Genomic DNA, 27,701 nt, shown 5'->3' with positions numbered 1-27,701 from the left:
TTTCTGTAGGAGAATGTTGGAACAGTTGATCAGCGCAGAAGTTGCGGTTACCTTCTTTTAACAGGTTCAAACCCCCTGAACATCATTATGACATCAGGTGAACTGCAGGTAGATGGATTGGCCTATGGAGGGGCTGAGGGAGATCCAGTTCCCTATCCTTGCATCAATGTAAACAATGGCATTGGCCAGTGGACTACTTTACTATATAGTGGTAAGGTAAAGGGGCCCCTGACCATCAGGTTCAGTCGTGTCCGACTCTGGGGTTGCGGTGCTCATCTCGCTCTCTGGCCGAGGGAGCCGGCGTTTGTCTGCAGACAGCTTCCGGGTCATGTGGACAGCATGACAAAGCTGCTTCTGGCGAACCAGAGCAGCGCACAGAAACGCTGTTTACCTTCCTGCCGGAGTGGTCCCTATTTATCTACTTGCACTTTGATGTGCTTTCGAACTGCTATGTGGGCAGGAGCTGTGACCGAGCAACAGGAGCTCACCCCATTGCAGGGATTCGAACCGCTGACCTTCTGATTGGCAAGCCCTAGACTCTGTGGTTTAACCCACAGCGCCACCTGGGTCCCTATATAGTGGTACCTCTGGTTAAAAACTTAATTCATTCTGGAGGTCTGTTCTTAACCTGAAACTGTTCTTAACCTGAGGTACCACTTTAGCTAATGGGGCCTCCCGCTGCCGCTGCACCACCGCCGCGCGATTTCTGTTCTCATCCTGAAGTAAAGTTCTTAACCTGAGGTACCACTTAGCGGAGTCTGTAACCCGAAGCATATGTAACCTGAAGTATCACTGTATCACAAATGCCACTTCTCCATGAGCAACAACCAGATATTTAAAAAATAGCATGCATGAGGATTTGAGCCTTGTGTGTGAAAATGCCCTGGTTTGCTGGTCTATAGCACACTCTATTCCTTTGCTCAGTTTCTGAGACGGCTCTAACTCTAATAGGTGCAGACAACTTTGGGAACCAATCCAATTTGTTTCAACCACTTCAGCTGATTGGATCAATTGCTGATGCCTCTTTCACACACACACACACCCCTCCTATTTTCTCACTCCTTATCCTTTAACCAGAAAGGAAATCTGCCCCTTTTGATTTTGGTTGTAAATAAATGCAGCACAGAAAGAAAAAGAAAAAACACCCCAAAGTGAACTGAACCTAAACAATTTGCCCTAATTAATATCACACATCAGCACTATCTGTTCTATTTTTATATTGTTTTCTTTGATGTTCAAATCCAACTTCCAGTTACCTGTAATCTTATATTCTGTTCAAGGTTTCTGATGCAAGCTTATGCAAGTTATGATACAGCTGTTCAACATCTCCTTTGTTTTAGATGCATTCCAGAAAGATTCACAAGGCCAGTATGGAGTCTTGTTATCATTGTATTATATTCTGCAAAATTCGCCTCTCTCTTCCCAAACAAAACAAGTTCCTAGATCTTGCAGTGACCAAAAGAAATATGAAGTGTACCTGGCGAAGGTTCGGGTGCCTGAAGTGACATGGTCAGGATTTTGTGAGACATGTAGAACATCTGTGGCATAACCCCCTCCTCCACACTGTAAGTTTTCACAGCCGTACAATTTTGAGGGTGGGGGGAATATCTATATAGATTTAGCATGAGCTATTCATCCTGTGCAGTCTGGTGTTCCACTGTCTTGAACATTTAAGCTTTCCTTTAACAACAGCATTGGCCTCCAGCTGCACATACTAAAATCCTGTGACGTTAACATCTGTGATATTATCCTTTCATTCCTGTGAATGCATCAGGATTACAAAAAAAAAAACACAACAGCATCCTGCCATTCATTTTATGTTCTGCTTATTACTACCGATAGCTGCTTGCATAACTATCAAAACAGAGACAAACAAGCAGGTACTCTTGACAATTCACGTGTGTGTGTGTGTGTGTGTGTGTGTGTGTGTGTGTGTGTGTGTGTATTGTTTGGACACAGAGGAAAAATCAGACAACCTCCCCAACATCTCTGAAACGGTGAAATGAGAGGGGCCCAGTTGCTGCCCTGAGGATCTTTTGGAAGGGCAGTGACCCAGGGAGCTCCACTTCCTTGTCAACAGCTTCAGGACTGAAGTGGAAAGGAGAAAGCTCACTCATTCTTTATGTAGTTTCGGATGTGATCACGGGGCTTTGTGCCCAGCAATATGGAGGAGGCAAGCGGCAGGTTACTTGTTTATGTTCGCCTGCCCAAACGCCCAGAACTGACTGGCTGAGAGCAGTTGGCCATACACATGGGGCCCTGCTCCACTTTGAGGAAGAAAGTGGGCTGTTGTTCTCTACCACCATTATTTTCCTGCAAGGGTAAAGGGTCTTCTTCACTGTTATAGACCCTGACCTAACCCTGCTCTCCCTCATTTAGGCTTAAGGGACATCCAACCACAGACAAACCACTTGACCAACGTATTTTGACATCAATGTACCGTTAAAAAGGCATTTGTAATGCTTCTGAGTGACCTTTATCATGCAGTGACGCAGCTAGAGTGCTCAACTTGCACTAGAGGCCTAATCATCCCTCCAGGGTTTTTTGGGAGTGCAAATAACACCAATTCCAGCCAACACAGGTGGCTGGAGCTGATGTGAGTTGTGGTCCAGGGTACCAGATCAGGGTCACCGGGCTGGCAAAGGCTGGAAGTACGCATGCAGGGTACTTCTGGCCCCACAAACCTTAAGTGAATGTTGGCACCTTGCAAAAGTGGCTTGGGTCAATGAGAGAGCTCTCGGCGCTCTCTTGAGTTTGTGACTCATTTGACGTCCCCCAAGGCTCTTGTATTGTTTTTCCTAGGTGCTCTTGGAACTTTTGTCTGCGTCCAAGTTTGCTGTCAGGGTTGCCAGGCAAGCTGTGCCCCATCTGTTCAGGGCGGTCCTTTGTTCTGAAGACTGTGTTTTCAAGAACCAAGCTGAACAACAGGATGAGGTCACAGAGCCTGGCTGCTCTGTAGCAGCAGCAGCAGCAACAACAACAAAAGTGTCTATGGACCCCTGAAGACATGCAAATCTATCTGCTTCGCATTCAGGTCCCAGATTCAATCTCTAGCATTTCCACGCAGGGGTGGGAAGGCCTCCTGCGTGAAACCCCAGAGAGCTGCTATCAGTCACTGTAAACAATACTGAACTAGATGGAACAACGGTCTGACACTCGAGCAGCTTGCTATATGCCTGTTGTTCAGGCTGGAGTGAACAAAAAGGGATTGTAGGGAACTCCAAAATGGTCTCTCCAAACTGGGTGAACGGAATGGTAACGTGATTCAGTGCAAGCAAGCATAAAGTGATGTCCATTTGGATTAAAAATAAATAAATGCCCAAATTCCCTTCTGTGGTGGTTCCTGGTTTCTAGGGCTCTAAAATGGGATCGAGGGGACCAGGATTTGTGAGCCGCTGCTTTGTAAGAATGCAAGGGGGCATGTTGATTTTTATGAAGCAGCTGTCAAGTGGCCCAACACCACACTCTCTATCAATCAAATCCTCAAACTATGCCCTAAGGGCATTTAGTGGGGAGTAATAAAAGTGGGGAATATTTGAATGGTTCCAAAATGGGAAGCTCAGATTGCCTCATGGAAATCCAAGTAGCAAGTATATCTATTCATCATACCCAACGAAGGGTTCTGCCAAACTCAAAATGCTTGCAAGTACTGGAAAAATCCCGGTTTTAGATCTATCACCCTAGATGTTGGAATTAAGGGTTCCTCAAATATGACATACTCCTCTAGGAATTTATGGTGCCCCGCCCACGCAACGCAGCTCCTGTGCTAATAAAACTTAGACCTACGGTATTAAAGAATTGTGTCCACCTCCATTCACATCCCTACTGCTAGAATGCGGCAAAGCTCTCCTCAATATAACTACGCTATCTGGGAAAGCAGATATAGATGTAGCCGTGAACAATGAAGCCTGGACATATAACCCAAATTTTAAAATGTACCAAAAGTTGAAGAGCAATTAAAACCAATAACGGAAACTTGTGAAGAGAGATTATCTGCCACACATTTCTTACACTAAATTTAAAAGATTATACAAATTTTAATTTGTTAAAGCACCAGAAAAATAATTAAGTTTCCTCACATATCCACATACCCCTCCCCCCGAGGTTGCAAGGGCAGCTGAAGTATTAAGAGGAGAACATTTATTTTATCTAAGGGAAGGTGCTGTGTGTTTGTTGGGGAAGGAAGTATGTTTTAACACTTTCGATGGCCATGTTTTAAGATACCCGCCCCCTTCGCTCTGTCCCTGGCCCTAAAATGCAGTATGAATAGATAAGGAATAAGAATATATTATGAGCATGTCAAGTTTTCTCTATCATTTTGGCAACGGTATTAATTGCGCTGCAAAACACTCCTTATACCTCTCACCTTGTAAACAGCTGCTAAGCCTTTGCAAACAGGCAATACACTTTTCAAGGTGAGAATGTTATGTACACACACCACAAAATCAAACAAAAATCATGCACCATAATGGACACACTTATGTCACCAGAGATTCAGGATACCTTTCACTGCCAGTTTCTAGCGATCACAAGCAAGGATCCCTATTGTGCTCAGAGGAATGTACTGAGTCAAACCATTGGTCCATGAGGCTCAGTACAGTCTGCACTGACTGGCAGCAGACTGGAGACGTTCCCAACCTTATCTAACTGGAGATAGGACCAGAGACTTTCCTTTTGCAAAGCAGATGCTCTACCACTGAATGAGGGCTGCTTGTGGTTTTTTCATAGGCATCTGATGGACAAGGATGCTAGAATAGATGGGCATTTGATCAAACCCAGCAGAGCGCTTCCTGTCTTCTTGCACCTACAGCTAATGCATAACAAGGTTATGAATATGGTTGCAAATCGTGACTTGACACCGACTACGGTTAGCAAAGCTGCTTGTGTGATGCAATGCTAATCAACAATAAGTGTGAAGCTGTGAGGAGGGGGAGGGGAGGAACTTCATAGTGCTCCCGATTACGTAGCCATCATTAGGAGAAAAGCATTACATCTGCCAGGACTTCTAAACAAGTTAGCAGAGGAGTATCTTGGAGACTAGGAGTAGATATAATCAGACACACAGTGCAGAGAGAGCCCTGCGTTCTCAACAGGTGTTGACAATGCTTCTAATCTCAAATGCCCAATTGCAGCCCTTCCCACTTTATTTCATCATGCAAACCTCTGCATAAACAGTGAGGCTATAGTCTGTTTCTGGGTTCTTGCTGGGAAGCTGGGGGTGGGGGGTAAGAAAAGGCAGAGAGTTCAGCATAAGTTCCAATAAAGGCAAAGCCAGGAGCTGCATGCATGCTGACTGACGTGTGTTTTGCATGATGAAATGCAACGGGGAAAGCTGCAATCTTTTGTTTCAAAGGGACATTTCTGATTAGCAATTTAAACAGAGAAGGTGTTAAAATAAAATTGGTTTTCCTTCTCCAGTAAGGCATTTTGAACACACACACACAACACACACATCTGCACATATTGAATTTCAAAATTTCTTCCTCTTGCAGAAGCACATGTGCAAAAAAAAAAAAAAACACAACCCTGCTACATCAGGCAAAGAATCATCTGGTCTAGTCCAGCAACAACTATTTTGACAACCCTGACATTCATTTAATGAAGATAGCCTTAGCCTAATAACTTCCATGCAAGAAATAGTGCATATGCGCTATATGGGACCCAGGTGGCGCTGTGGGTTAAACCACAGAGCCTAGGGCTTGCTGATCAGAAGGTCGGCGGTTCGAATTCCTGCGACGGGGTGAGCTCCCATTGCTTGGTCCCAGCTCCTGCCCACCTAGCAGTTCGAAAGCACATCAAAGTGCAAGTAGATAAATAGGGACCGCTCTGGCGGGAAGGTAAACGGCGTTTCCGTGCGCTGCTCTGGTTCGCCAGAAGCAGCTTTGTCATGCTGGCCACATGACCCGGAAGCTGTCTGCGGACAAACGCCGGCTCCCTCGGCCTATAGAGCAAGATGAGCGCCGCAACCCCAGAGTCGGACACGACTGGACCTGATGGTCAGGGGCCCCTTTACCTTTAATTTTATATATATCTTTAGAGCAACCTTATATGGTAGGTGTTATAGAATTGTAAGTTGTCAAATATAGAATAAATATTCATAAATGCACACATATCTAAATATATAAACCATGTGTCTGAAATAGTATAGGAGAGCATCCTGAAGCCATTTTGACTCACTCAATGACCTCAAATATTCCTCTGCAGAATGGGAGGCAAATGGAGAAAACCTTCCCATTGTCTTTTCCATTACAGTGGTGCATCGGGTTAAGAACTTAATTCGTTCTGGAGGTCCGTTCTTAACCTGAAACTGTTCTTAACCCGAGGTACCACTTTAGCTAATGGGGCCTCCCGCTGCTGCTGCTGCTGCCGTTACACGATTTCTGTTCTCATCCTGAAGCAAAGTTCTTAACTTGGGGTACTATTTCTGGGTTAGGGGAATCTGTAACCTGAAGTGTCTGTAACCTGAAGCACCTGCAACCCGAGGTACCACTGTAATAAATCCTGTCTTAAAGGTGTATTTGTGTATGAATAGGGTGATCCTGTGACCTGGATGCAGGAACTAAAGTATTAACCATCAAAAAGAATGGCCAGGCTGCCCAAGTAATGCAATCAATGACTATTATCAGGGTATCCTGGCAGACAGGATTTCTGCTGTGGACCACCTCCTATGATGTTTGTATAATGACTTTGGGGTGGTCTTTGGCTAAAGGGGTTGGGCAATGTCAAGTCTTTACAAGTTCCTGCACACATAAGTTCAGGGTCTCTCCCTCTTTGGAAGAAGGGGAGGGAACTCTGTTCCAACAGAAAAAATAAACATCTTACTTGCTTTCCAGTCTCCATCCATTTTTCTCTGACCGATCATGGACTTAGCTGACTCACAGTCCCATGGGAGTTGGGCAACAACCTACATCAGTAGGTTAGCGAAACAAAATAAAAAAATCCCTTCCAGCAGCACCTTAAAGACCAACTAAGTTTTTTATTTTGGTATGAGCTTTCGTGTGCATGCACACTTCTTCAGATACACTGAATTAGAAGTCCCCAGACGCTTATATGTAGAGAAAGGGTGGGGAGGGGTGGTGGAAATGGGTGATAGACTGACTGATAGCTGTTGACGACTGCAAACGACTGCAAATGGACTTGCATGAAAAAGCAAGGGGTGAGGTGGCTAAGGATCGCTTTGTCATGTATAATGAGATAAGAATCCAACGTCTCTGTCCAAAGCAGGTCTCTCCACGGTAGGTTAGCATTATCCCCATGTCATAGATGGAAAGAGACACTGAGTTTCCTAAGGACATTTTAAAAGTTTGTGGCAAAGCTAAGATTGGAACTGGGGTTATTTCAGCTAAAACCTAATGTTCCAACGAGTGACATCCACACCAGATGGGCCATACTGAATGGTAAACTGGGGCAGTCACAGACCATGACAAGATGCTGACAGTACACCAGGAGAAGTCAGAATGGAAAAGTCAGCCTGCTTTTTCAGCTTGTGAAGGAGTTGACAATTTTAAGGTCTGTGGTAAGTCGGGAAGATATTTTAGGTCATATATCCTTTAAAAAGCAGGGAATGTGCGTACCCACAATTTACACGGGGGTTGCGTTTCGAGGCATTGAGGATGTGCATAAGCCAGCCCCATCCCTGCCCCCTTTCCATGCCACTTCCAGGCTCACGGCGATGAGTGTGCACTAGGGTGGTGACTTTTTCATTTCTTTTCTCAAAAATTATTTCCTGTAGCACAAATGGATGAACTTTTGCCTATTAATGACTAAAATGAGGTATATTCCATTGAAATATTTTAAAAGGTTACGCACAAACCGTTTTACATTTTTTTGTATGCCGTTTTATCATTTCATAAAATTGTATTAACCATTCTATATATATTTTCTATCAAATTTGGACAGAACACCACTTTCCACAATGGGGAGTGTTCTTAGCAACATAGGGTATACAAATGTCACACCTGCGCAAGGTAAAAGCCCCTTTTTGAGACCTCAAAACTCAGCCAGCAGATCCTGCCGGGCATGCTGGGAAAAGAACCTACAGGAGAGGTAGCAAAACATCGTCCTCTAGCGGCGTCTATACTGTTACTGCAGCTAAAAAAAGCTTCCTTGTGTGTTTGATGACCCTATATAGTGTTGTATATATGTGACTCTAAAGCTTGGGTTCAATTTTATATCTGCTTAGTGACTTCAAAAATGGTCAAAAAACTGATAAATAAAATTTTTAAAAATCATTTTGTGCTTGAGGTTTTTTAATCAAAGCGCTTTGAAAGTAAGATTTTATCTAATCTTTAATGAAAGCTCATCAAATTATGATACAGGGAAATGAGGTTGTAAAAAAGTCATCACCCTAGTGTGCACTAACACGTGTAAATGGGGAGTTGTCTGCACTATTTATCTACTGCTACTCAAAGTACTGCAGATATGTCTTTTTTAAAGAATCTGAAACCGCCTATACAGAATGTTACTTTGGGCAGCCTTTTTTGGCATCATGTGCTGTGCCAATGGGCCACTTTCAAGTAAGCATGCTTAAATTCACGGAAATCAGTGGGTCTAGGCATCTCTAATTCACGCGGGATTACGGTCCATGGATGAACATAAAAATGGGTCAGATGAAAGGCCTAAGTCCAGCATTCTCTTTCCTACATGGTCATTCAAACCAATGTCCCTTTCCTATGGGGTCAAAAAGGACAGAAGCAGAACAAGAGCATGTTCTCGCTGCTGCTCCAGCAAACAATATTCAGGAGCACGATGCCTCTGATCCTGAAGGCAGAATAAAGAATCAGGACCAGTAGCCACTAATCCCCTGATCCCCAATGAATTTGTCTAATCCTGTTTGAAAGGGATCTAAGTTGGCAACCATAGCTATATTTTATGAGAGCAAATTTCACCATTTATCTGTGCGCCATCTGAAGTTGTTCCAAGTATTACTGGGGTCTTCTCTACCTCTTATTTTCTGCACACCCTGCATAATACTGTACACCCGTATTGTGTCCTTTCCCCCTAAACTGAAGAGCCCCAAACATTGTTGCAACCCTTTGTTGTAAAAGATGTTGCTTCGGTTAGTCCGGCTGCCCTTTTCTGCACATTTTACCTGCTCTGCAGTATCCTTTTTGGAATGCAGCAACAAGAACTGGAGAAACACAAAATTCCTAGTATAGTTGCCCCGCAGATTTGTATACAGGCATTGTGACACAGGTAGTTTCTTTTACAATCCCTTTCCTAATGATTCCTAGGACGGACTTTGCATTTCTCACAGCTGTTGCAACCTGGCTTGATATTTCCACCACAAATCCCAAATCTCCTTCAGAGAGTCAGTCACCACCAGCCCAGACCCCTTCCATGCATATGTGAAATCAGTCATTCCTTCCCTCCCTGCACCACTCACAAACCAATGGCATTTGCAATTTTAATCCTCATTCACCACTTTGGAGAAATCCTTTCAGAACTCTTCCGCTCCCTTTTTGTATTCACCACCCTGAATAATTTGGGGTTATCTGCAAGCATGGGCATCTCAGCGCTCATCTCTAACTCTCTAGATCAGAGTTTACCATACTAAGGTCTCTCTCCAGCTGTTTTTGGACTGCAACTCCCATCATCTCTCACTTGCTGGACCAGTGGGCCAGGGATAACAGGAATTGTAGTCCAAAAACAGCTGGAGACCCAAGGTTTGGGAAACCCTGCTCTAAATAATTTATGAACAGGAAGAGCACAGGTCCCCAAACAGATCTTTGGAAGACTCTACTTCAGACATCCCCAAACTTTGGCCCTCCAGATGTTTTGGACTACAACTCCCATCTTCCCCGACCACTGGTCCTGTTAGCTAGGGATCATGGGAGTTGTAGGCCAAAACATCTGGAGGGCCGCAGTTTGGGGATGCCTGCTCTACTTCCTCCATTCCTCCATTGTGAGAACTGTCCATTTCCCCCCTCCACCCCCCACAGCTGGCACTTCCTCCCGAAATTAACAAACTCAAAGTGCTGGTGAAGAGGAAAACACTTTGTAGGGAAGGTATGACCCCATTCATTTCATGCTTTTTTCCCCCCTAGCAAACGGGTGAATGCCCAATTTCAACAAAGGCATGGTGGGCTGCACTAAAACATTGGCTCAAGATTGCAGTATTTGAACTTGGGGAGGGACTGTATAAATACCTGAACAATGAGGAATACATCAGCCAATGGCAGAAAACCATGGCGAGAAAAGCCACTGCTTTAGGTCTGTCACCCACCCAACTCTATTGCCTGGGATATGAAGGTGCCCTAAAGACCTTAAAGCAAAGACTTTGGGATAATTCACACAGTGATCTACGACATCAATCACTTGCGATCTGCAGTCCATTGGCAGTAGGAGTACAATATGGGCATGTCTTTAAGCCAGCAGCCTATATTCAAACCTTGACAGTGCCAAACTACCGAAGGCTGTTCACAAAAGCAAGACTGAATGTTTTCCCCTCTGCAGTGCTGGAGGGCAGGATGAGAGGAGTACCCTACCAGGAAAGACTGTGCTCGTGCACCCATGATGTAGATTCTATAAAACACATTGTGCTGCACTGTGGTAAGTTTGAGCAAGCTAGGGCTGAAGTGATTTCACCCCTGCTAGCCTTGCTCCCAGGAAAATCAGAGGATTTCTATATCAGGTTCCTATTGGAAGACCGGTCAAATGCCAGAACACTAGCAGTGGCAAAGTTTTTATCGGTGGTCACAAGAACTAATGTTTCCTATTCCGAATTTGAGTAAGATGTCTGAGTGGTTTGAGGGCGGGGTGTCCCAGCTGTGTATCGCTTGGTAACGAATTGATGGGTCTATGGACCGTAATAAAGATTGTTGTTGTTTTTCTAGCATGGAATGAAAAGCCTTACAGAGAGGCTGTAGAGTCCCACAGGTAACAGTTTCACATGTATGGCTAAACGTGTAGGACAGAGGAAGACAACCTCAGGTCTTCCTGGAGGTTTTGGATTATGCGAATTTTGGAAGATCCCCATGTTGGTTACCACCGACTTTCTTTTTAAAGACAATTTTAATTGTTTCTTTAAACAAATACAAATACAAAAACTGATGGTTTGTGGGTTTACCTGGGTTCAAGCCTGCACCTACCCCAAACTCACCAAGTGGCAATGCATTAAAGACAAGGTCACACAGCCACAGCTCCCCATCTGTAAGAATATAAATATGCCTGGAAGTGTGGCTTGAGTGAGTGGCATGAGGAGACTTGAAAAATGGAGCTGCTTAAGCATTTCCGCAGAAGCAAAAAAGGTGCAGAAATTAAACACCCGCTACCTTGCCAATGCAGGAGCTGGAACTCCCCGTGCTCGTAAAGGAGGCTTTCCACGAACTACTGGAACGTCTGCATTTTCTGAGCCACCATTCAAATAAGTTAATTCCTGTAATTGTGCCTGTCTGATTTCATCATTGTAGTCCTAGACAGGAAAGAAAAAATATATGATATTCAGTCATGTATGCAGATACTTATACCACATACTTAAGACATTGTTCCTATTACAAATTTTCCATACACAGTCATAGAATCATAGAGTTGGAAGAGACCACAAGGGCCATCCAGTCCAACTCCCTGCCAAGCAGGAAACACCATCAAAGCATTATTGACATATGCCTGTCAAGCCTCTGCTTAAAGACCTCCAAAGAAGGAGACTCCACCACACTCCTTGGCAGCAAATTCCACTGCCGAACAGCTCTTACTGTCAGTAAGTTCTTCCTAATGTTTAGGTGGAATCTTCTTTCTTGTAGTTTGAATCCATTGCTCCGTGTCTGCTTCTCTGGAGCAGCAGAAAACAACCTTTCTCCCTCCTCTATATGACATCCTTTTATATATTTGAACATGGCTATCATATCACCCCTTAACCTTCTCTTCTCCAGGCTAAACATACCCAGCTCCCTAAGCTGTTCCTCATAAGGCATCATTTCCAGGCCTTTGACCATTTTGGTTGCCCTCTTCTGGACACGTTCCAGCTTGTCAGTATCCTTCTTGAAGACAGGGGCACAGGACTGGCACAGACTTACTTTTACTGAGCTGATTTAATGGGAAAGTTTGAAATACATTCCTCGTAGGGCAATTAAACTGATTAAACTCATTAAACTGATGCCAAGATTGAGACACACTCTCTTCTCTTGTATCTTGGTCAGGGAGCTGAGGCAAGTGTCAAGAACATAAGAAATGTATTGATGAATCAAATCAAAGTCTATCCAGCACAACACTGTATTTTCCATATGCCTCTGAGAATTCACAGGCAAGGCGTGACAGAGATGGGGTTCTCCTTTTTTGCAGAAGTCTACTGCTTCTACTGATCGATTCTCCAATTACTTGTCATCGCCGATTGCCATTGATGGAATCGTTAATTTCAAAACCCCTACACACACACACCCTAAGAAAAAAAATACTCTTGTATGAGGAAAAGCACAGTGATGTCAACAGAATCTGGAACCATCATGAATCTATGGGTTTGACATAATGTCTATGCATCAGTGGATTTGCAAATTAAACATGCACCTATGCAGACCAAGTTAAAAGAAGTCCCAAACTGTAGCACAAATCTACCCCAAAGAAGATATAATATGGTAGTAGTCATGTTTAGCATAAGGTTAAATATTCCCTTGGAAGCCGCCCAGAGTGGCTGGGGGAACCCAGTCAGATGGATGAGGTAGAAGTTTATTATTATTATTATTATTATTATTATTATTATTATTATTATTACTGCTACTACTACTATTATTATTTCTAGATGGATAAGCTGCCTGAATTCCTTACTTATATTCAGCCTCTGAATCAGTTTGAGAGTGGTTTGACTTAAAAATACCCAATGCTCAAAAGATTCCCAGCTAGGAGCTCTAAGTCATAAATAAGATTCTAGCAGTAAACTTTCCTACTCTCCACAGAGCTCCCTTTTCAAAGAGTATTACAAAATTCAAAACAAAGTTATTTCATAGTTCACAGGATTCCTCTCAACCGTATGGAGCACTTCAAAGCAATGAGCACTCCTCCATGTTCAAAGAGGACACACTCCTCCTTGCCCAGGACACACAAAAAAGATAAGCGAGCTAATGTTAGCACTTCAGAGTTCAATTTCTGTTCCAGGGGATTCTATAATTGAGTTAGATAGCGCTGTGTGAAGGAGTAACAGGGATGACAGAGTCCAATATAGCTCCTTTCATCTTACTCCAAACCTTGCTCTGTGTGGGTTTCCTTTCCCACCGAAGAGATTTATTGAAAATGCTAGTAATCCTGGCAGAATTTAGGGTTTTAAACAGTTCATTAACCAAACAACTGGAACAGACTGGATTTTTTTCCCCCTTCTTCTTAAAACAAATGTCTTCAAAGACTACTGGGTGAAGCTGAGAGAGAGAAGGCAATGCAGAGATCTAAAATATTCTCCCTAGTTTCCTACGTGTGGCAGCATACACATTGTTTACTGTGCATTTTTACATTAAAAAATGAGCAAACGCAGGTCTGTGCGAACCTCCTCTTTACTTGCTACCAAATGGAATATCTGAACTGCAGCTGAAGGCTCTACACAGATAATTACTAGAAATTCTGGTGATGGGTTCACGGCCTAACACAAATATCCTACGGTATGAACAACTTCATCAGCACATCCTAGACTAATAGTAATTTAAAAAACAGAACAAAAACATTTTCACACCTTCAATACTGTATTCATTGAATGCATTGGGGGAGGGACTATAACTGTGCCAACCCCATCATAAGCTCTTAGCTATGTTCACCAGGTGTTAAAATGGCTCGAAGTAGACACTCATATATCACAAACACAAACCACAACAACACACTAATTGCATTAATAAAACACCAAGTATAGGAGCACAGCTATTGCTTGCCAAAAAATACTGATGCACACAAGTTGGCTATAAATAAGTGTTGCCCAATAGTACCTAGGAGTATGAATTTTAAAGGGGAACAAAGTTCTTAAGGATGCCACATAACAAGTACCCAATGAGCAAAATTTATGTGAATTTTCTTTAAGTAGAGGCTACACCTGGTCCACGTTTGGTAGCAGGTTTGCTCAGGTTCATTAAAAAAAGTTATAGCCTGCTTTCCCAAGCCATCATTTTAATGTGTTTTTAATATTTTGTTGAGAACAGCACAGAGTGGCTGGGGGAACCCAGCCTGATGGGCGGGGTATAAATAATAAAATGTATTATTAATTATTATTATCAAGGCAGCTTACAGGAATTTCTTAATGAAAAACTGGTTAACCTATCAATCATTTCAAAACCAGAAAGACAAAGTCTAGTAAAACACAAATCCTATTCCAACAAAGTGGATAGCTCCAACAAGACTGTAAGTCTGAAAGGAAACACTACTAAATAGCAAATAAATTTCTTATCTGGAAGCTGACGCATTGATGCTAAAGTCCTGGTGCAATCTTTTTATGAGCAGGAAATTTCACCCAATGTGGGTAGACATTATTAACCAAAATCCACGGAACCCCCACTAGTATGTTCCATCACTGAACAGACAGGGACATAGATGGAGCGCTGTGACATGTGGATGCTAAGTCCCCCAAAACTGCAATGGGATGAGGCACATTGTCTACTGAAAAAGAAAATAGCATGTGCAGAAATTTCAAGAGATGCTTTTGATTTCGCACAGGGCAGTATCTTCTGCTCTTTGTCTTCCATGATGGCGGAACAGCTCTGTTTCTAGCCATGAGCAGATGATGAACAACACACAGGCCTGAATTCTTCTTAGGGCTTTGTGGGTTTGGTGGGGGAAACACTGTTATCTTATTGCAATGGAAGGAAATCAAGTCTCTACCAGTAGTGTCTTGCGGAAATACAACGCTCAAGATGTTCACCAAAGTTTTGGCCAACGGAATTGGCCTTCAAATTGAAATTTACATTCCAACCAGAAAATCTTACGGGGTGGGTAGGGGAAGAAAAATTCATGAAAGCTAAGGGGATTCTTCATGTGCAGTAAATATTGACATAAAAGAGGTTCCAATATGTACTAACGGGGATGAGGAACTTCTTGATTTCTTCCAGCGCATGCCCCATTCTGGCATATGCTTCTGCGGGTGGGGCAAACACTTCAATTAACACATGCAGGTCATCGTTTAGGTGGAAGTATTTTGCTTCTCCGCTTTTTCTCAACTCTTCTTCCTGGGAAGACAGAAAAATTACATATAAACTCATCATATGAGGGAAAGAAAGCAAAAAAGAAAAAGAAAAAAAGAGAGCAAACCTTTCATTAATGGTTTCCATTTTCAAGACAGTTCATTTTTTATTTATTGTAAACATACAACCAAAACAAGGCTAGAAATAAATTTACAGTATGGATTGGCACCTTATGGTTTAATCAAAGGATTGTTCCTGGTCCTGTTAATGATCTGTTTTATTCAAGACAAAGGGAAGGGCACATTTGAAAAACTATTTTCTAAAACATTTGAGACCTCTTGTCAGTACAGACTATAGTGAGCTATATGGTCCAGTGGTCTGACTTAGTATAAGGCAGTGTGGAAATTCCATTTGATCCTAACACAACAACTATCAGAAGAGGCATTTCAGCACTACAGTTTACCTACCATATTAATTGTATATTAATCTTCTAATTCATTTCTGCATTGACAGTTTGAAATCTATCTATCACCATACACGGTCACACATTATACATTACAGTGCATGCATCTGCATGACTGATGCAACCAAACATACCTCTCTTACCCTAAGTACAGTGGTACCTCCTTGATTTAATGAACAACTTGGTTTAATTAGTTAATGAACAACTTGGATTAAGAATGCTGCAAACCCGGAAGTGGGTGTTTTGGTTTGTGAACTTTACCTTGGAAGCGGAACATGTTCCGCTTCCTCCTGTTGTTGTTTAGTCGTGTCCGACTCTTTGTGACCCCATGGACCAGAGCACACCAGGCACGCTTCCTGTTGAGTGTGTTCCATTTGTAAATTGAGCTTTGGTTTAAGAACCGACTTCCGGAATGGATTAAGTTCGTAAACCAAGGTACCACTGTATGTACATCTAGTGGGAACCACAGCTAAGACACTCTAATCCACAATATGTGAAGCAAGGAATCTTCAGCTAATCTCTCAGATCAAGTCCAATGTGGTGAGTCTACAATGACTTTCAACAAACATGCAGCAGACATTAGAAAATAAATATCGAGCAACCTCCTTGATCTCTAAAGCAAAACAACAGGCCCCGAACAAGCGGAATCCTGCATTTATTTGCTCAAGCTGGCGAATTAAAATCATTAATGAGTATTTCTTACATCAACTGTGGGTTTCCCTACCTCCAAGCAGTTTTCTTAGAAAATAACTATTTGACAAGGTGGAAGGCTTTGATTAAATACAAGGACAGTGGGTCAGCATGAGGATTCCCTCGTTTGGGAACTATATTAACTGCTTACAATCCAGCTCAATAAGAAAAAAACACCACTTCAGTCCACATGACTAATTGAGACTAGAGCAGATGATATCGGTAGACGTGCATATTTTTTTTCAAGCTCACTGAAGGGATATCCCAAGGGAAAGGAGCTTATCTTTCCGAAAAGCCTTCCCTTAGCAGGACTTGGCCTTCCCAGTGAGCTGGCCTAAACTAAAAGGAAATGGCTCGCTACTTCCCAGATGCACACAGGAAAACAGCAAGAAAGTTCCCTAAAATGCTTGGAACCCTCCACCAGTGAGAATCGAAAAGGAAAACGGAAGGAACAGAACTACATGGGACTGCATGGATAAAAGGAAAATGTTCAACCTTGAAAATTTCTGAGCTCAGAATCAGGTTTCTTTTGCGGGGGTGTGTGTTAAAATATATTATCATTTCATTTTATAACATATATAAAACAAAGAGAACTATATAAAAAGTGTCCAGAGGTTCTAGTCCTGGTCCATATCTCCATTATAGCTATATTCCAGAGTGAACGATCCTAAGCATTGAGAGAAAGATTTGGGGCAGAATCAATTTATTGAATTGGCCCCAGCGAGCATAGCAAATAGTCAAGGGTGATGACTTTAAAGCAGGATTAGACGAATTCACAGAGGACATATTTGTCAATGGTTATGAAACATGACAGTTAAATGGAAATTCAATGTATGCCTCTGAATACTAGAATTTGGGAACAAAACACAAGGTATGGTCATCACTTCCATGTCATATGTGCAAAACCCCTAAGGCACTGAAAAACAATAGTAGATTAACGTTATCCAACCCCAATAAGTGATCAGACATGGACTCTCTCTCACTGTGTAGAATTAAGGGGAAAATTGTATCCCGGAAAAGAAATCCACGCCTGTCAATGTGCTCGGTCAGCCATTAACCCTTCGTCACACTCCTCTAGAAGTCTGTTAGATGGTAGCCAACCACATGTTGGACCAAAAAAATTAATACTAGATTCTGTTTTGATGGAAGCTTCCTAGAAAAGAAGTACAGTATTTAAGCACTGTAAGGGAAAAATTTTTAAATAACCCAACCCATTCTATACTTTATATATATATAAACACTCTACTTTTAACACCAGTAATTCTGTTTTTCTTGAAATCAGTAATGGAAGTTAAATGTTATTTTTCTTCTGCCCTGCTGCTGCCCAATAAAGCTGCCAACCAGCCAAGCGTCTTACTCTTCTGGCAGTTCAACTAGAATGAAATACTGGCTTTACCACCTGAGACAAGATTGCAACACATTTCACCCATGACCTGCCAGGTTGTATCTTGGCTCTGCTGCTAACCTGCCAGACTCCACCTGCTGATCCACCAGGTTCTGCTCTCTGCTTCATCCACTAGGAATGGAGCTTTTAAAACCAGAAGCTAGCAGCACTGGGGAAGTATTTTTCCTATTTTCTCCTGGGCTGCCGACGACTCCCCACCCAGCAGCTTTCATTCTGCTCCAACTTTTTTCTTCCACTTTCCATTTTGCCAAGTACCTTACTTCCGCTCTGCTTCATCTTTCTTGCCTCTGTTGCTTGGCAACGGAGATGCACAGATGCTTTGTAGATGCTCCTGAGCCTCAGAATCCATACTGGTTAAGCAAAGGTGCTCACCAGTGTTGAAGCAATGATTCTTCGACATCAACTTCGTTGGACTGGTCATGTTGTGTGTATGCCTGATGATTGTCTTCCAAAGCAACTACTCTATTCCGAACTTTAAAATGGAAAGCGTAATGCTGGTGGTCAACAAAAGAGGTTTAAGACTCTCTCAAGGCAAATCTTAAAAAAATGTAGTATAAACACTGACAACTGGGAAACACTGGCCTGCGAGCGCTCCAATTGGAGAACAGCCTTTACCAAAGGTGTCATGGGCTTTGAAGAAACTCGATCTGAGCAGGGTGGATTTGATTTAAATCAAACTGATTTAAATCACGATTTAAATCACGATTTAAATCACTAGTCAGTAAGGCTTGATTTAAATCATAGTTGATTTAAATCATAAAGACTAATTCTTGCTGGTATAACTTTATTATGCAAGTAGATGAAGATTTTTAGAATAACAACTTTTCATATTAGTTTTTTTATCCCCAGTTTAATAGGTTAATCATTCATATTTGGACAACTTTACTGTTGTACTTAGGAAGGAGAAAAATAATCATTACCTTAATAATAACAATTTAAATAGATTTATTCAACTGAAACAATAACATTTCAGCAAATGTTATTTGCTTAAACAAACATCCATGTTTGTTAACTAATTTGGCTAAACAAAAACAAAATATATATATTTTTAGAAACTTGGACTCTCAGCCCAGCCTACACATGAAAAACTTAAATACTGTCCAAACAATCAGAAAAATATTGTTTCTATTCTATTCACTGAACTTCTTGAAACTTAGCACTGAAGGGGTTGTTTCTGTATTCATAGGTTTGTAGAACAATAGGATTAAGGTCTTTTTCTCAACTCTGTTCATGTTATAACATTTTTGCTGTGAAGAAGAGGCATGTGATCTCTGTTGAGTCAAATTCAGTTTTGAGAACTGCAAAAGTAAACCAAGCACCTGTGATAATATCTTGTGGGCAGAGAAACTGCCCAATAATCTTACAAAAACCTCTGGAAGAGGTGAATGGATTAATGGAATTTATTTACCCCAAAAATTAAACATATACAACCTTATACTACATAATTAAAAAAACTAATCTTTATTTCATGATGGAATAACCTTTGGATGGTAATATGTTTTCCTCAAAAAGCATTTTATTTAAAAAAATCCAATTTAAATCAAAAAAATTGATTTAAATCAAAAAAATCCGATTTAAATCAAAAAAATCCGATTTTTTTGATTTTTTAAAAAAATCATTGATTTTTATCCACCCTGGATCTGAGGACACAGGAAAGAAACGTGCTAAGAGGAAGACACGCTTGGCAAATCCACACCGTGATCAACTGCCGCCTGGAACCAATGTCCCCACTATGGAAGGACGTGTGGATCCAGAATTGGCCTCCACAGTCACTTACGGACCCATTATTAAAACCGTGTTTATGGAAGACAATCTTACTTAGCTATGAGTGATCGCCAAAGAAGAAGAGAAGAAGCAAAGGTGAACCATGGAGAACTGAAAGGGTGGCGGCGACAAGATTAAGTCTGTTAGGGTAAGGTTACCAGGCGTCCCCATTTCCCGGGGACAGTCCCCCAGATTTACAAATCAGTCTCCATATAAAATCCATTGAAGTTGAAAAGTCCCCGTATTCATTGAAAAAATCTGATAGCCTTATGTTAGGGTCCTATGTCAAGAAGGGAAGAGAGGCAAAGTAAGTATCCTCAGAACCAGGGGGGGGGTGAGGGAAATGCTCCCATGGTCCTAGAGATCACTATCAGGTAACTGCAGTTAGATGGTCTGGTCCATCTTTTTACAATCAAGTGTCTTATCTTGCTGCACCCATTGGTCAGAACAGTGTTTCCCAAACTTGGGTCTCCAGCTGTTTTTGGACTACAACTCCCATCAACCCTAGCTAGCAAGACTCGTGGTTAGGGATGATGGGAATTGTAGCCCAAAAGCAGCTGGAGACCAAAGTTTGGGAAACACTGGGTCAGAACAATGTAAGGCAACAATAGCATTTATTTATTTACTGTAACATACTGCCTGCAGATTTTTCTTTTCAACACTAACAAAAATGGATATCAATTTTAAGAAATAAAACTGAGAGAACTGGGAAGGGGTCTCGAACACTGTTCCAGAGTGGGGTCAAGGCTGGAAGCCCCGTGCATAAAACCATGTACAAGTCCAGACATACTAAGCAGAGCATACTGTATATCACTATGCGCTCTCCAATTTACAAAGAAATGGCATGTTTGTCTGTGCCATGTTAAGGTATCATAACAGTATCCCTTGTTCTATTTAGGAAGTGTTAAAAATACTCTTGAGCTGGTATCTCTCACTTTGAATAGGTCCACAAATAGAAGTTTTGACTGACTGACTTTTAAAAAGCTCTTGTGTTTGCTCTCGGTGTGTCGTAATTATGAGTTACTTAGAAATGACAATCAGCACCAGCTTATTGCCACTAATCTTTTTGTTGTAAAATTTAGAGCATTCAGGCTGCCTAAATTGGATGGAAAAGCAAAGCAATCTGATTAGTTGATTAGCAAATTCAGAGCAGGGGGAATTAACACGCCATAATTAGCTGTCTGAAACTTGTCAAAGCTGGTAATAAAAGTAACAGCAAAACATATATAAATGAAAGCCTCCCTCAATATTACCCTTTTTTTGGGCTGCTCCCCACTCCTGTTCATAGCATAAAGTTGGAAATTCTTCAGGCTCAATATTTGTACAGTGGTACCTCGGGTTACAGACGCTGCAGGTTACAGACGCTGCAGGTTACAGGCTCTGCTAACCCAGAAATAGTAACTCGGGTTAAGAACTTTGCTTCAGGATGAGAACAAAAGTCGTGCGGTGGTGGCATGGCGGCAGCGGAAGGCCCCATTAGCTAAAGTGGTACCTCAGGTTAAGAACAGTTTCAGGTTAAGAACGGACCTCCAGAACAAATTAAGTTCTTAATCCGAGGTACCACTGTATTCAACAGTTTTAGCAGCAGGTTGTCTTGTTTGCATATAATGACGTAAGCTTTTGAAAGATGAAGATAATTCTTTGCTTATGAGTAATTTAGGGACGTCCAGAGGCAGAAGGGGTAAGGCCAGCAAGAAGAAATTTAAAATTGAGAAATCTAAGCCAGCTATCACAAAATCCTTCTTAACGGTGAGATCTGTTAGACTCTAATAATCTCCCTTGGGAAGCTGTACAAGCTCCAAGCTCCTGAATAATTTAAGACTAAACAAAGCACTGGAAAAAGATAAGTCTAGTGAACGATCCTGCATGTCCCAATATTATCTGAAAGCAGCATTCAGAATTCAAAACAAAACTGCACATTAAAAAGATAATAACGTCTTGGTAATATGCATAGGCCAAGTAAATTGAAAAGAGTGGTTTTGTTTGTTTGTTTTTTGCAAAGACACTTGGCTTATTCATATGAAGGATAAGCATAACAATTGCTGAAAAGCATTGTATTTGAAATGTCCAGCCGATGAAGTGGGATTTAGACATCCAGTTCTATAATTGTGGCAAACCAGTAATAAATACAAGAGAGAACTTTCCAAGCATTGCTCTACTCGGGATTTTCAACTAATCCAAGGGGGAGCTCTTCCATGAGAAACAAATGAGTAGTAGGACTTAACACGATCGAGAGCTTAAGACACTCTCACACTCTAAATATTCATAATGATAATTCACTATACTTCTGATATACACTTCTGCGAGCACAGAGTCTCTACAATTTGAATCGGAGATATCCAACAATTTGTGAAGTGCAGAATCCAAGCACATAGTATGGGCACTAACTAAGCAGATCTCAGAAGTCATTGAACAATTATTCAAATTAAGCAAACTTGTATAGATGGTGCATAATTTCGCTCCTGGTTGTAGACTGTAAGCCTGATAAGCCACTCTTAAGATCCCTTTTGGCTGAAGGGTGGGGTGTAAATGCTTTCAACACACCTGAGAGTGTCTTAGGACAATCACAAGCAATCAAGAACGCCCATTTTATGGTACAAAATGGTAGTGGGTGGGTGAGATTGAGAGGTTCCTAATGAACAGAGTGGATGATGTAGGAACATAGGAATCTGCCTTATACAGAGTCAGACCACTGATCCATCCAGCTAGCAGCTCCCCAAGGTTTTAGACAGAGGACAGTCCCACGTCTACTTTGGAGATGCTGGGGATTGAACCTGGGACCACATGCATATGGAAATGTTGCTCTACTATTACGCTATAGCCCTTCTCCTACTAACACTTTCTTCTACGGAATAGTAGTGGTGTTTTCACATCTGCTGGACATCTGTATTTTGCTACAAGCTCTAGCTCTGGATATTCTTGAACTGTGCAGGGGGGCTGGACCAGAATAGCCTCCTCGGACCCTCCAACTCTTATCCCCAATACTCCACGGAATAAACTTACTGGCCTCCTCACTCCTGGATACAGTAAGGAGTAATGTGCCTCGCTCTGAAAAGAACAGCCCTACATTTCCTCTCTCCCATCCCCATTCACCCCCTTGGGTGTCTCCACCCCTTCGCAAGTGGCAGACCTCGAAGGGGAGTAGACAGGAAAGCATGCAGCACAGTGACATCACACCACCCACTTCATTGCTAGGTGCGATCAGGTAAAGAGGGCGGCGGCTGGTTTCAGAGACCCACCACGAGCCTGCCATTATACTCCAGTGATACAGCTGCCTGCATCCATAAAGAAGGTATTGCCACGGGGGATTTCCTCTGAAGTGAGGAATATATACCATAGACGGAGGACCAGCAGGTAGGCAGGACTCAAGAGAAGGGGTTATAATATACACCTTGATTTGTGTTTGCTTTGAATCTCCCCAGACTATACTAGAGACAGTGAAGAAAGGCACACACAGCAGTACAGTGCACACTAATGATCTTCAGCTAGCAATTTTACCTTTGCCTTGTCCCTCATGGATCCTTTTCCCAATATTGACATTTTTGTCAATGTCTCTTCTTGCAAGCGCTTCAGAGAATTGCCACGTGGGCCCAAAAGTTTCCCCACAAAGTTGAACTGAAAGACAAAAATAAGCAACAACAAAATAAGGCAATAAAAAAACTACCCACAGTGCCGAGGAGCTGTAAGAGTGACTTAAGATTCATGCCAGGTATGAAAAATGTTGCTGAAAACAGCATTTGGCTGTTTCTGCAAAATAAAGAAGGGTATTGGGTTGTAAATTTTAGAGCCACTGGAAAAAGAGAAAAAGGAAGGGGAAAGGGGGGGGGGACAAGACACAGAAAACAAAGCTACCGACATTTCTGTGGTTATTCCACACTGAGCAGTAACTGTGTTAAAAAGTTTTGGGAGAGGAGAAGGCTGCATAAGAATACAGTTGACAGAGGTAAGAAGATGAAAAATGCAGGAACGTGAAAGCAGCAGCATCCACACAAGACCACAGCTCCAGACGGCATTAGTCAATTCACACCCCTTTGCTTCGTGGATTTCTATGGACAGACGTAGTCTTGGGATCATGAGAACAGGTGGGCTTTACTTTCGCAAGGTGCCTCCAGCTGATGTGGGAAAGATCCATGAGCTCCCTTCTACTTGTGGTTAAGGTTCTAAACCATTATGTTCTTCTCCAACTGTGTGAACCTGGCTTCCTTCCAGCTTTGAACTTTGCTTGGCAAATGTACGAACCAGTGAACTTAGAACTGGCTCAGCAGTCAGCCTTGCTCCTACGCTCATTCTTTAATGTGAAAGCACCATGCGGCTATCAAGCGCGTCTGCATTTGTTTGGCAAAAGCAACGTGTGCGTTTCTGTTCTTATGTTTTTCAATTAAGAAATGAAAACAACACACACACACACACACACACACACACACACACACACACACACACACAATTAAGCAAGTTTGTAAAACTTCTCTAGGGACCGGAAGGAGCTGTGGGAGGAACGGACGGTGGGCACCACAGCGTGAACCAAGAAATACCTTTCACAGAAGGCTCTTCCGCATTCCAAGGGAAGCTTGCAGACAAGTTTTTAAGAGTTCACATTGGGGCTGAAGTACCTGTGTTTACAGCAGCCCCAAACAGCTTCGATTGCCCTTAAACTAGTGCTCTAAGTTTAAGGCGATTGAAATTGAATGGAAGCTGTGGCACTCGTTCCAACCCATTCTGCCACATGACATTTTCCCACTAAATCGATGCACACATGCTCAGTTGTGAACTGCAGCAGTGCTAAGCACAATTCAAAAATGCCCAACTCAGGGTGGGTACATGTGTGCATGCTCAAAACACAAAAAGCATGAAACTTTGGAGGTTGGTGCCATCACTATAAGGAAGCAATCTTAACCACAGCCCTCCCTGCTTCCAAAACTTAAATCTTCTCCTTAAGCTTGTAAAAGGTTAGCACATAACTTGACCACTAAGGGGACCAGGGTAACTTTTGTGTTAGTCCCTCACTCCTTTGTCACTGGCAAGAAATCCAGCCCTGAAACTTCTTAACAACTGATACAGGATTAGCACTGGCCTCTCCAAATTGTTCCCCACATCCAAGCAGCTGCAGGAAGTGCTCCATCAGGTTTAAAAGATTAGGAGATATCTTGCAATGAAGCTACTCTGCCGTTTTGTACCCCAAGCCTTTAAGAGTGACTGATTGAGTTCAACTCCTTTCAATATCTGAGTAGATTGGAAGAGGAAAAGCCTCTGTGGATAATAGAAGTCAGTAAAGAGATCTCTGCAGATACTATATACTTAATCCCTGGAGGCTTCCTAGAGGAAGCAGGCTCGAAAAGGCTAGCACAGACAGAGCTCTGCTCTCTTAACACATCAGGCCAATTTAGGCATGCAAAATTAAAGGGAAACGTTCCTTAACTGCAGACACAGGCAATGGTTGGTAGCAACATTAACTGGTAACCAAATTACCGCGGAAAGAGCGTTATTAAAATGGGCGATCAGCTCTGTCAAGACAAGTATCAACCACAGGGTGGTTGAGCTGGTGTGGTATTTGTGCCCACCTTACTCCTCTCTCAATCCAAGTAAGGTAACAGCAAGTCCATGATCTTCACACTGGATGACTCCCCCCCCCTCCCCAACTGAGAATATTTTAAACCATCCTTCAAGACAAGACAGTGAAAATATATACCCATCTGGGCGGAAATAGTCTGAAACAGGCTCAAAATGTATTGAAGAAAAAGGAATATCCAACATATAGGAAAAACAGATCATGTTGACTAAGAATTTGCATAGTTTCTGCAAAGGTCAATGACATCTCACCAACATTTTAAGAGTTGTTTTTGGAAGGATGGGGTGCTTTGCTTTTCAGAGTATCAAAACACATTTGGACACGGGTGACCTGGTAGACACTATGTACTTGGACTTTGAAAGAAGTAACTCAGAAAGTCTTGTCACTCAAAACCAGGCAGAGGGCCTTCTCGGTAGTGGCACCCACCCTGTGGAATGCCCTCCCACCAGAGGTCAAAGAGAACAATTACCAGACCTTTAGACGGCATCTCAAGGCAGCCCTGTTTAGGGAAGCTTTTAATGTTTGATTTCTGTACTTTAATGTTTTGTTGGAAGCAGCCCAGGGGGAACCCGGCCAGATGGGCGGGGTATAAATAATATATTATTATTGTTGTTGTTGTTATTGTTGTTGTTATTATTATTATGAAAGAAGACAGATCCTTTTGTGTACAATCGTACCTCAGGTTTAAGTACACAATTGGTTCCGGAAGTCTGTACTTAACCTGAAGCGTACTTAGCCTGAAGCGATCTTTCCCATTGAATGTAATGGAAAGTGGATTAATCCGTTCCAGATGGGTCCGCGGAGTACTTTACAAGATGTCACCTGAGTGACACAGTACCTCTTAACAGAAAAGTTTACTTGAAATTGTGTCAATATAAGTCTGGTTATCAGTAATCGTTATGGCGAGAAATGCATCTGTGCATTTCTGTTAAGAAACATGCATCCCTGTTAAGACTCTATGTATATGGAAGAACTCTCTTCTGTGTGCAGGTCTAGGATATTCTCTGCAGCCTCTCCACCCACACCCTAGTTTCCATTTTAAGCAGGCTATTAAAAAAGAAAAAGAAGAAAAAAGCTGTTTGTTCCTATTCTCTTGCTCCTGTTCTTCAACCAGTTCCTGGCCTCGTAGGTTTGTAACTGGTTAAGGGGCAGAGGGAAGGACAAACACTTCTCACAGTGGTAATCAAAGGAATCCCCCCCAAGATTCTGTACTGGGGCCAATGACATAAACAATGTGAAGTCAGGGGCGATTGGTAGAATAGCCAAATTTTCTGACGCCAGCAAATAATCATGAAATCCAAAGCAACCTGCAAGACTCCAGAAGTGTTTCTTCAAAGTGGGTGAAGATGCAAGAAGAGAAATGAGGTTCAACAAGTGTAAAATGATGCATAGTGGGGTGGGGGGAATTGAACTTTATAGATGTAATGATGTTATCTAAACTGGCTGTGACTACCTAAGAAGATCTTTGAGGCAGAGTAGAGAGAGCAATGAAAGTGTCAACTCCAACAGCGTTCCAGCAGTGAAAGATGTAATGAAACAGGTTCTTATTTCTACAGATTTCATATCTACAGTGTGACTGCATTTGGAATACAATATATAGCTCTCTTACTGTCCTGTTCCATTCAGGGTGGGTTTAATTATTGCAATCGTTTTAGCTGGTTTTCATAATTGTCTATTCTATTGCTGTCACCCGCTTTGGGACCTCACAGTGAAGGTTGGGTAAGAAATCTTTTAAATGAATAAATATCCAAGGGAGGATGACAGCACCAGAAGATATATAGAAAATAGCAACAAAAACAAAGGGCTAGAGAACCTTCCCTATAAAGGATAAAGCGTTTGAAGCTTTTTAGGTTAGAAGAAGATATGACTGTTGGGGTGGCATAATTAAGGTATAAATATAACAATTGCTTGAAGAGAGTTGATGCGAGGGAATCCCCTTCTTATATAGTACAGTGGTACCTCTACTTACGAATAACTCTACTTACGAATGTTTCTACTTACGAATGGAGCTCCGTCCGCCATCTTGGATGCGGTTTAGATAGGATTTTTTCTACTTACGAATTTTTAGATAGGGTTGCTTCTACTTACGATTTTTTTTTCTCCCAATGCATTCCTATGGGATTCGGCTTACAAATTTTTTCGATTTACAAATGTGTGTTCGGAACGCATTAAATTCGTAAGTAGAGATACCACTGTACTTGAAATTAGAATTAAGTTGATCAGATGTCTCTTCAGAACAGACAAAAGGAAAGTATTTATTCACCCTATGGATTGTTGACCCTTCCACAGGATAATGCCATGTTTCAAGAAGAACGGAAGAAAATTCATAGGTGACAAGAGGGGGATATTTGATGGCCATTAGTTGAGACAGCTTAATGAACACCCAGATTCAGAGGGGCAATGCCTGATTCAGGAAATGGAACACTATACTTTGTGGCTCTTCAGTTGAATCCAGAAGGACCTTTATGTTCTTACTAAGCTCTTCTAATCAGCAAACATTATGGAAGATCGATAGGAAGTCACCTTGTGTCCAAGCTTCTTGGGGACCTCAGACTGGGTATTATCCATCAACACATTGAACTAGCACCCACTGTTATGTAAAGAAGCACATCCAACTGAGCTATCCAGGCTGCATAAGAATCCCTCTTTTGAGATTTCATGAAATGGGGATTCGATTGTCACCATGCAGGAACAAGCTGTAAGAAAGGCTCACCAGGATAGCAAAGAAGT

General features: G+C 42.1%; 1 protein-coding gene across 2 annotated transcripts in view; it reads right to left on the bottom strand.

The window, feature by feature from the left end:
* The window catches only part of KHDRBS3 (KH RNA binding domain containing, signal transduction associated 3), a 113,318-nt gene that overhangs the window by 35,615 nt on the left and 50,002 nt on the right, over nucleotides 1-27,701 (bottom strand). For both annotated transcript variants that reach the window (XR_004693199.3, XM_035125026.3), the window contains exons 3-5: nucleotides 22,904-23,020; nucleotides 14,982-15,128; nucleotides 11,274-11,413 (exon numbers count right to left, since the gene is read on the bottom strand). Coding sequence is in view for 1 of the 2 variants with exons in the window: in XM_035125026.3 (XP_034980917.1) it covers nucleotides 11,274-11,413; nucleotides 14,982-15,128; nucleotides 22,904-23,020 (404 nt within the window). In the remaining variant the exon portion in view is untranslated. The remainder of the gene's footprint in view (nucleotides 1-11,273; nucleotides 11,414-14,981; nucleotides 15,129-22,903; nucleotides 23,021-27,701) is intronic.

Source organism: Zootoca vivipara, chromosome 8, assembly GCF_965207765.1.
Source record: "Zootoca vivipara chromosome 8, rZooViv2.hap1.1, whole genome shotgun sequence".
In the NCBI taxonomy this organism is placed as follows: domain Eukaryota; kingdom Metazoa; phylum Chordata; class Lepidosauria; order Squamata; family Lacertidae; genus Zootoca; species Zootoca vivipara.
This window is presented reverse-complemented; position numbering and strand designations above follow the sequence as displayed.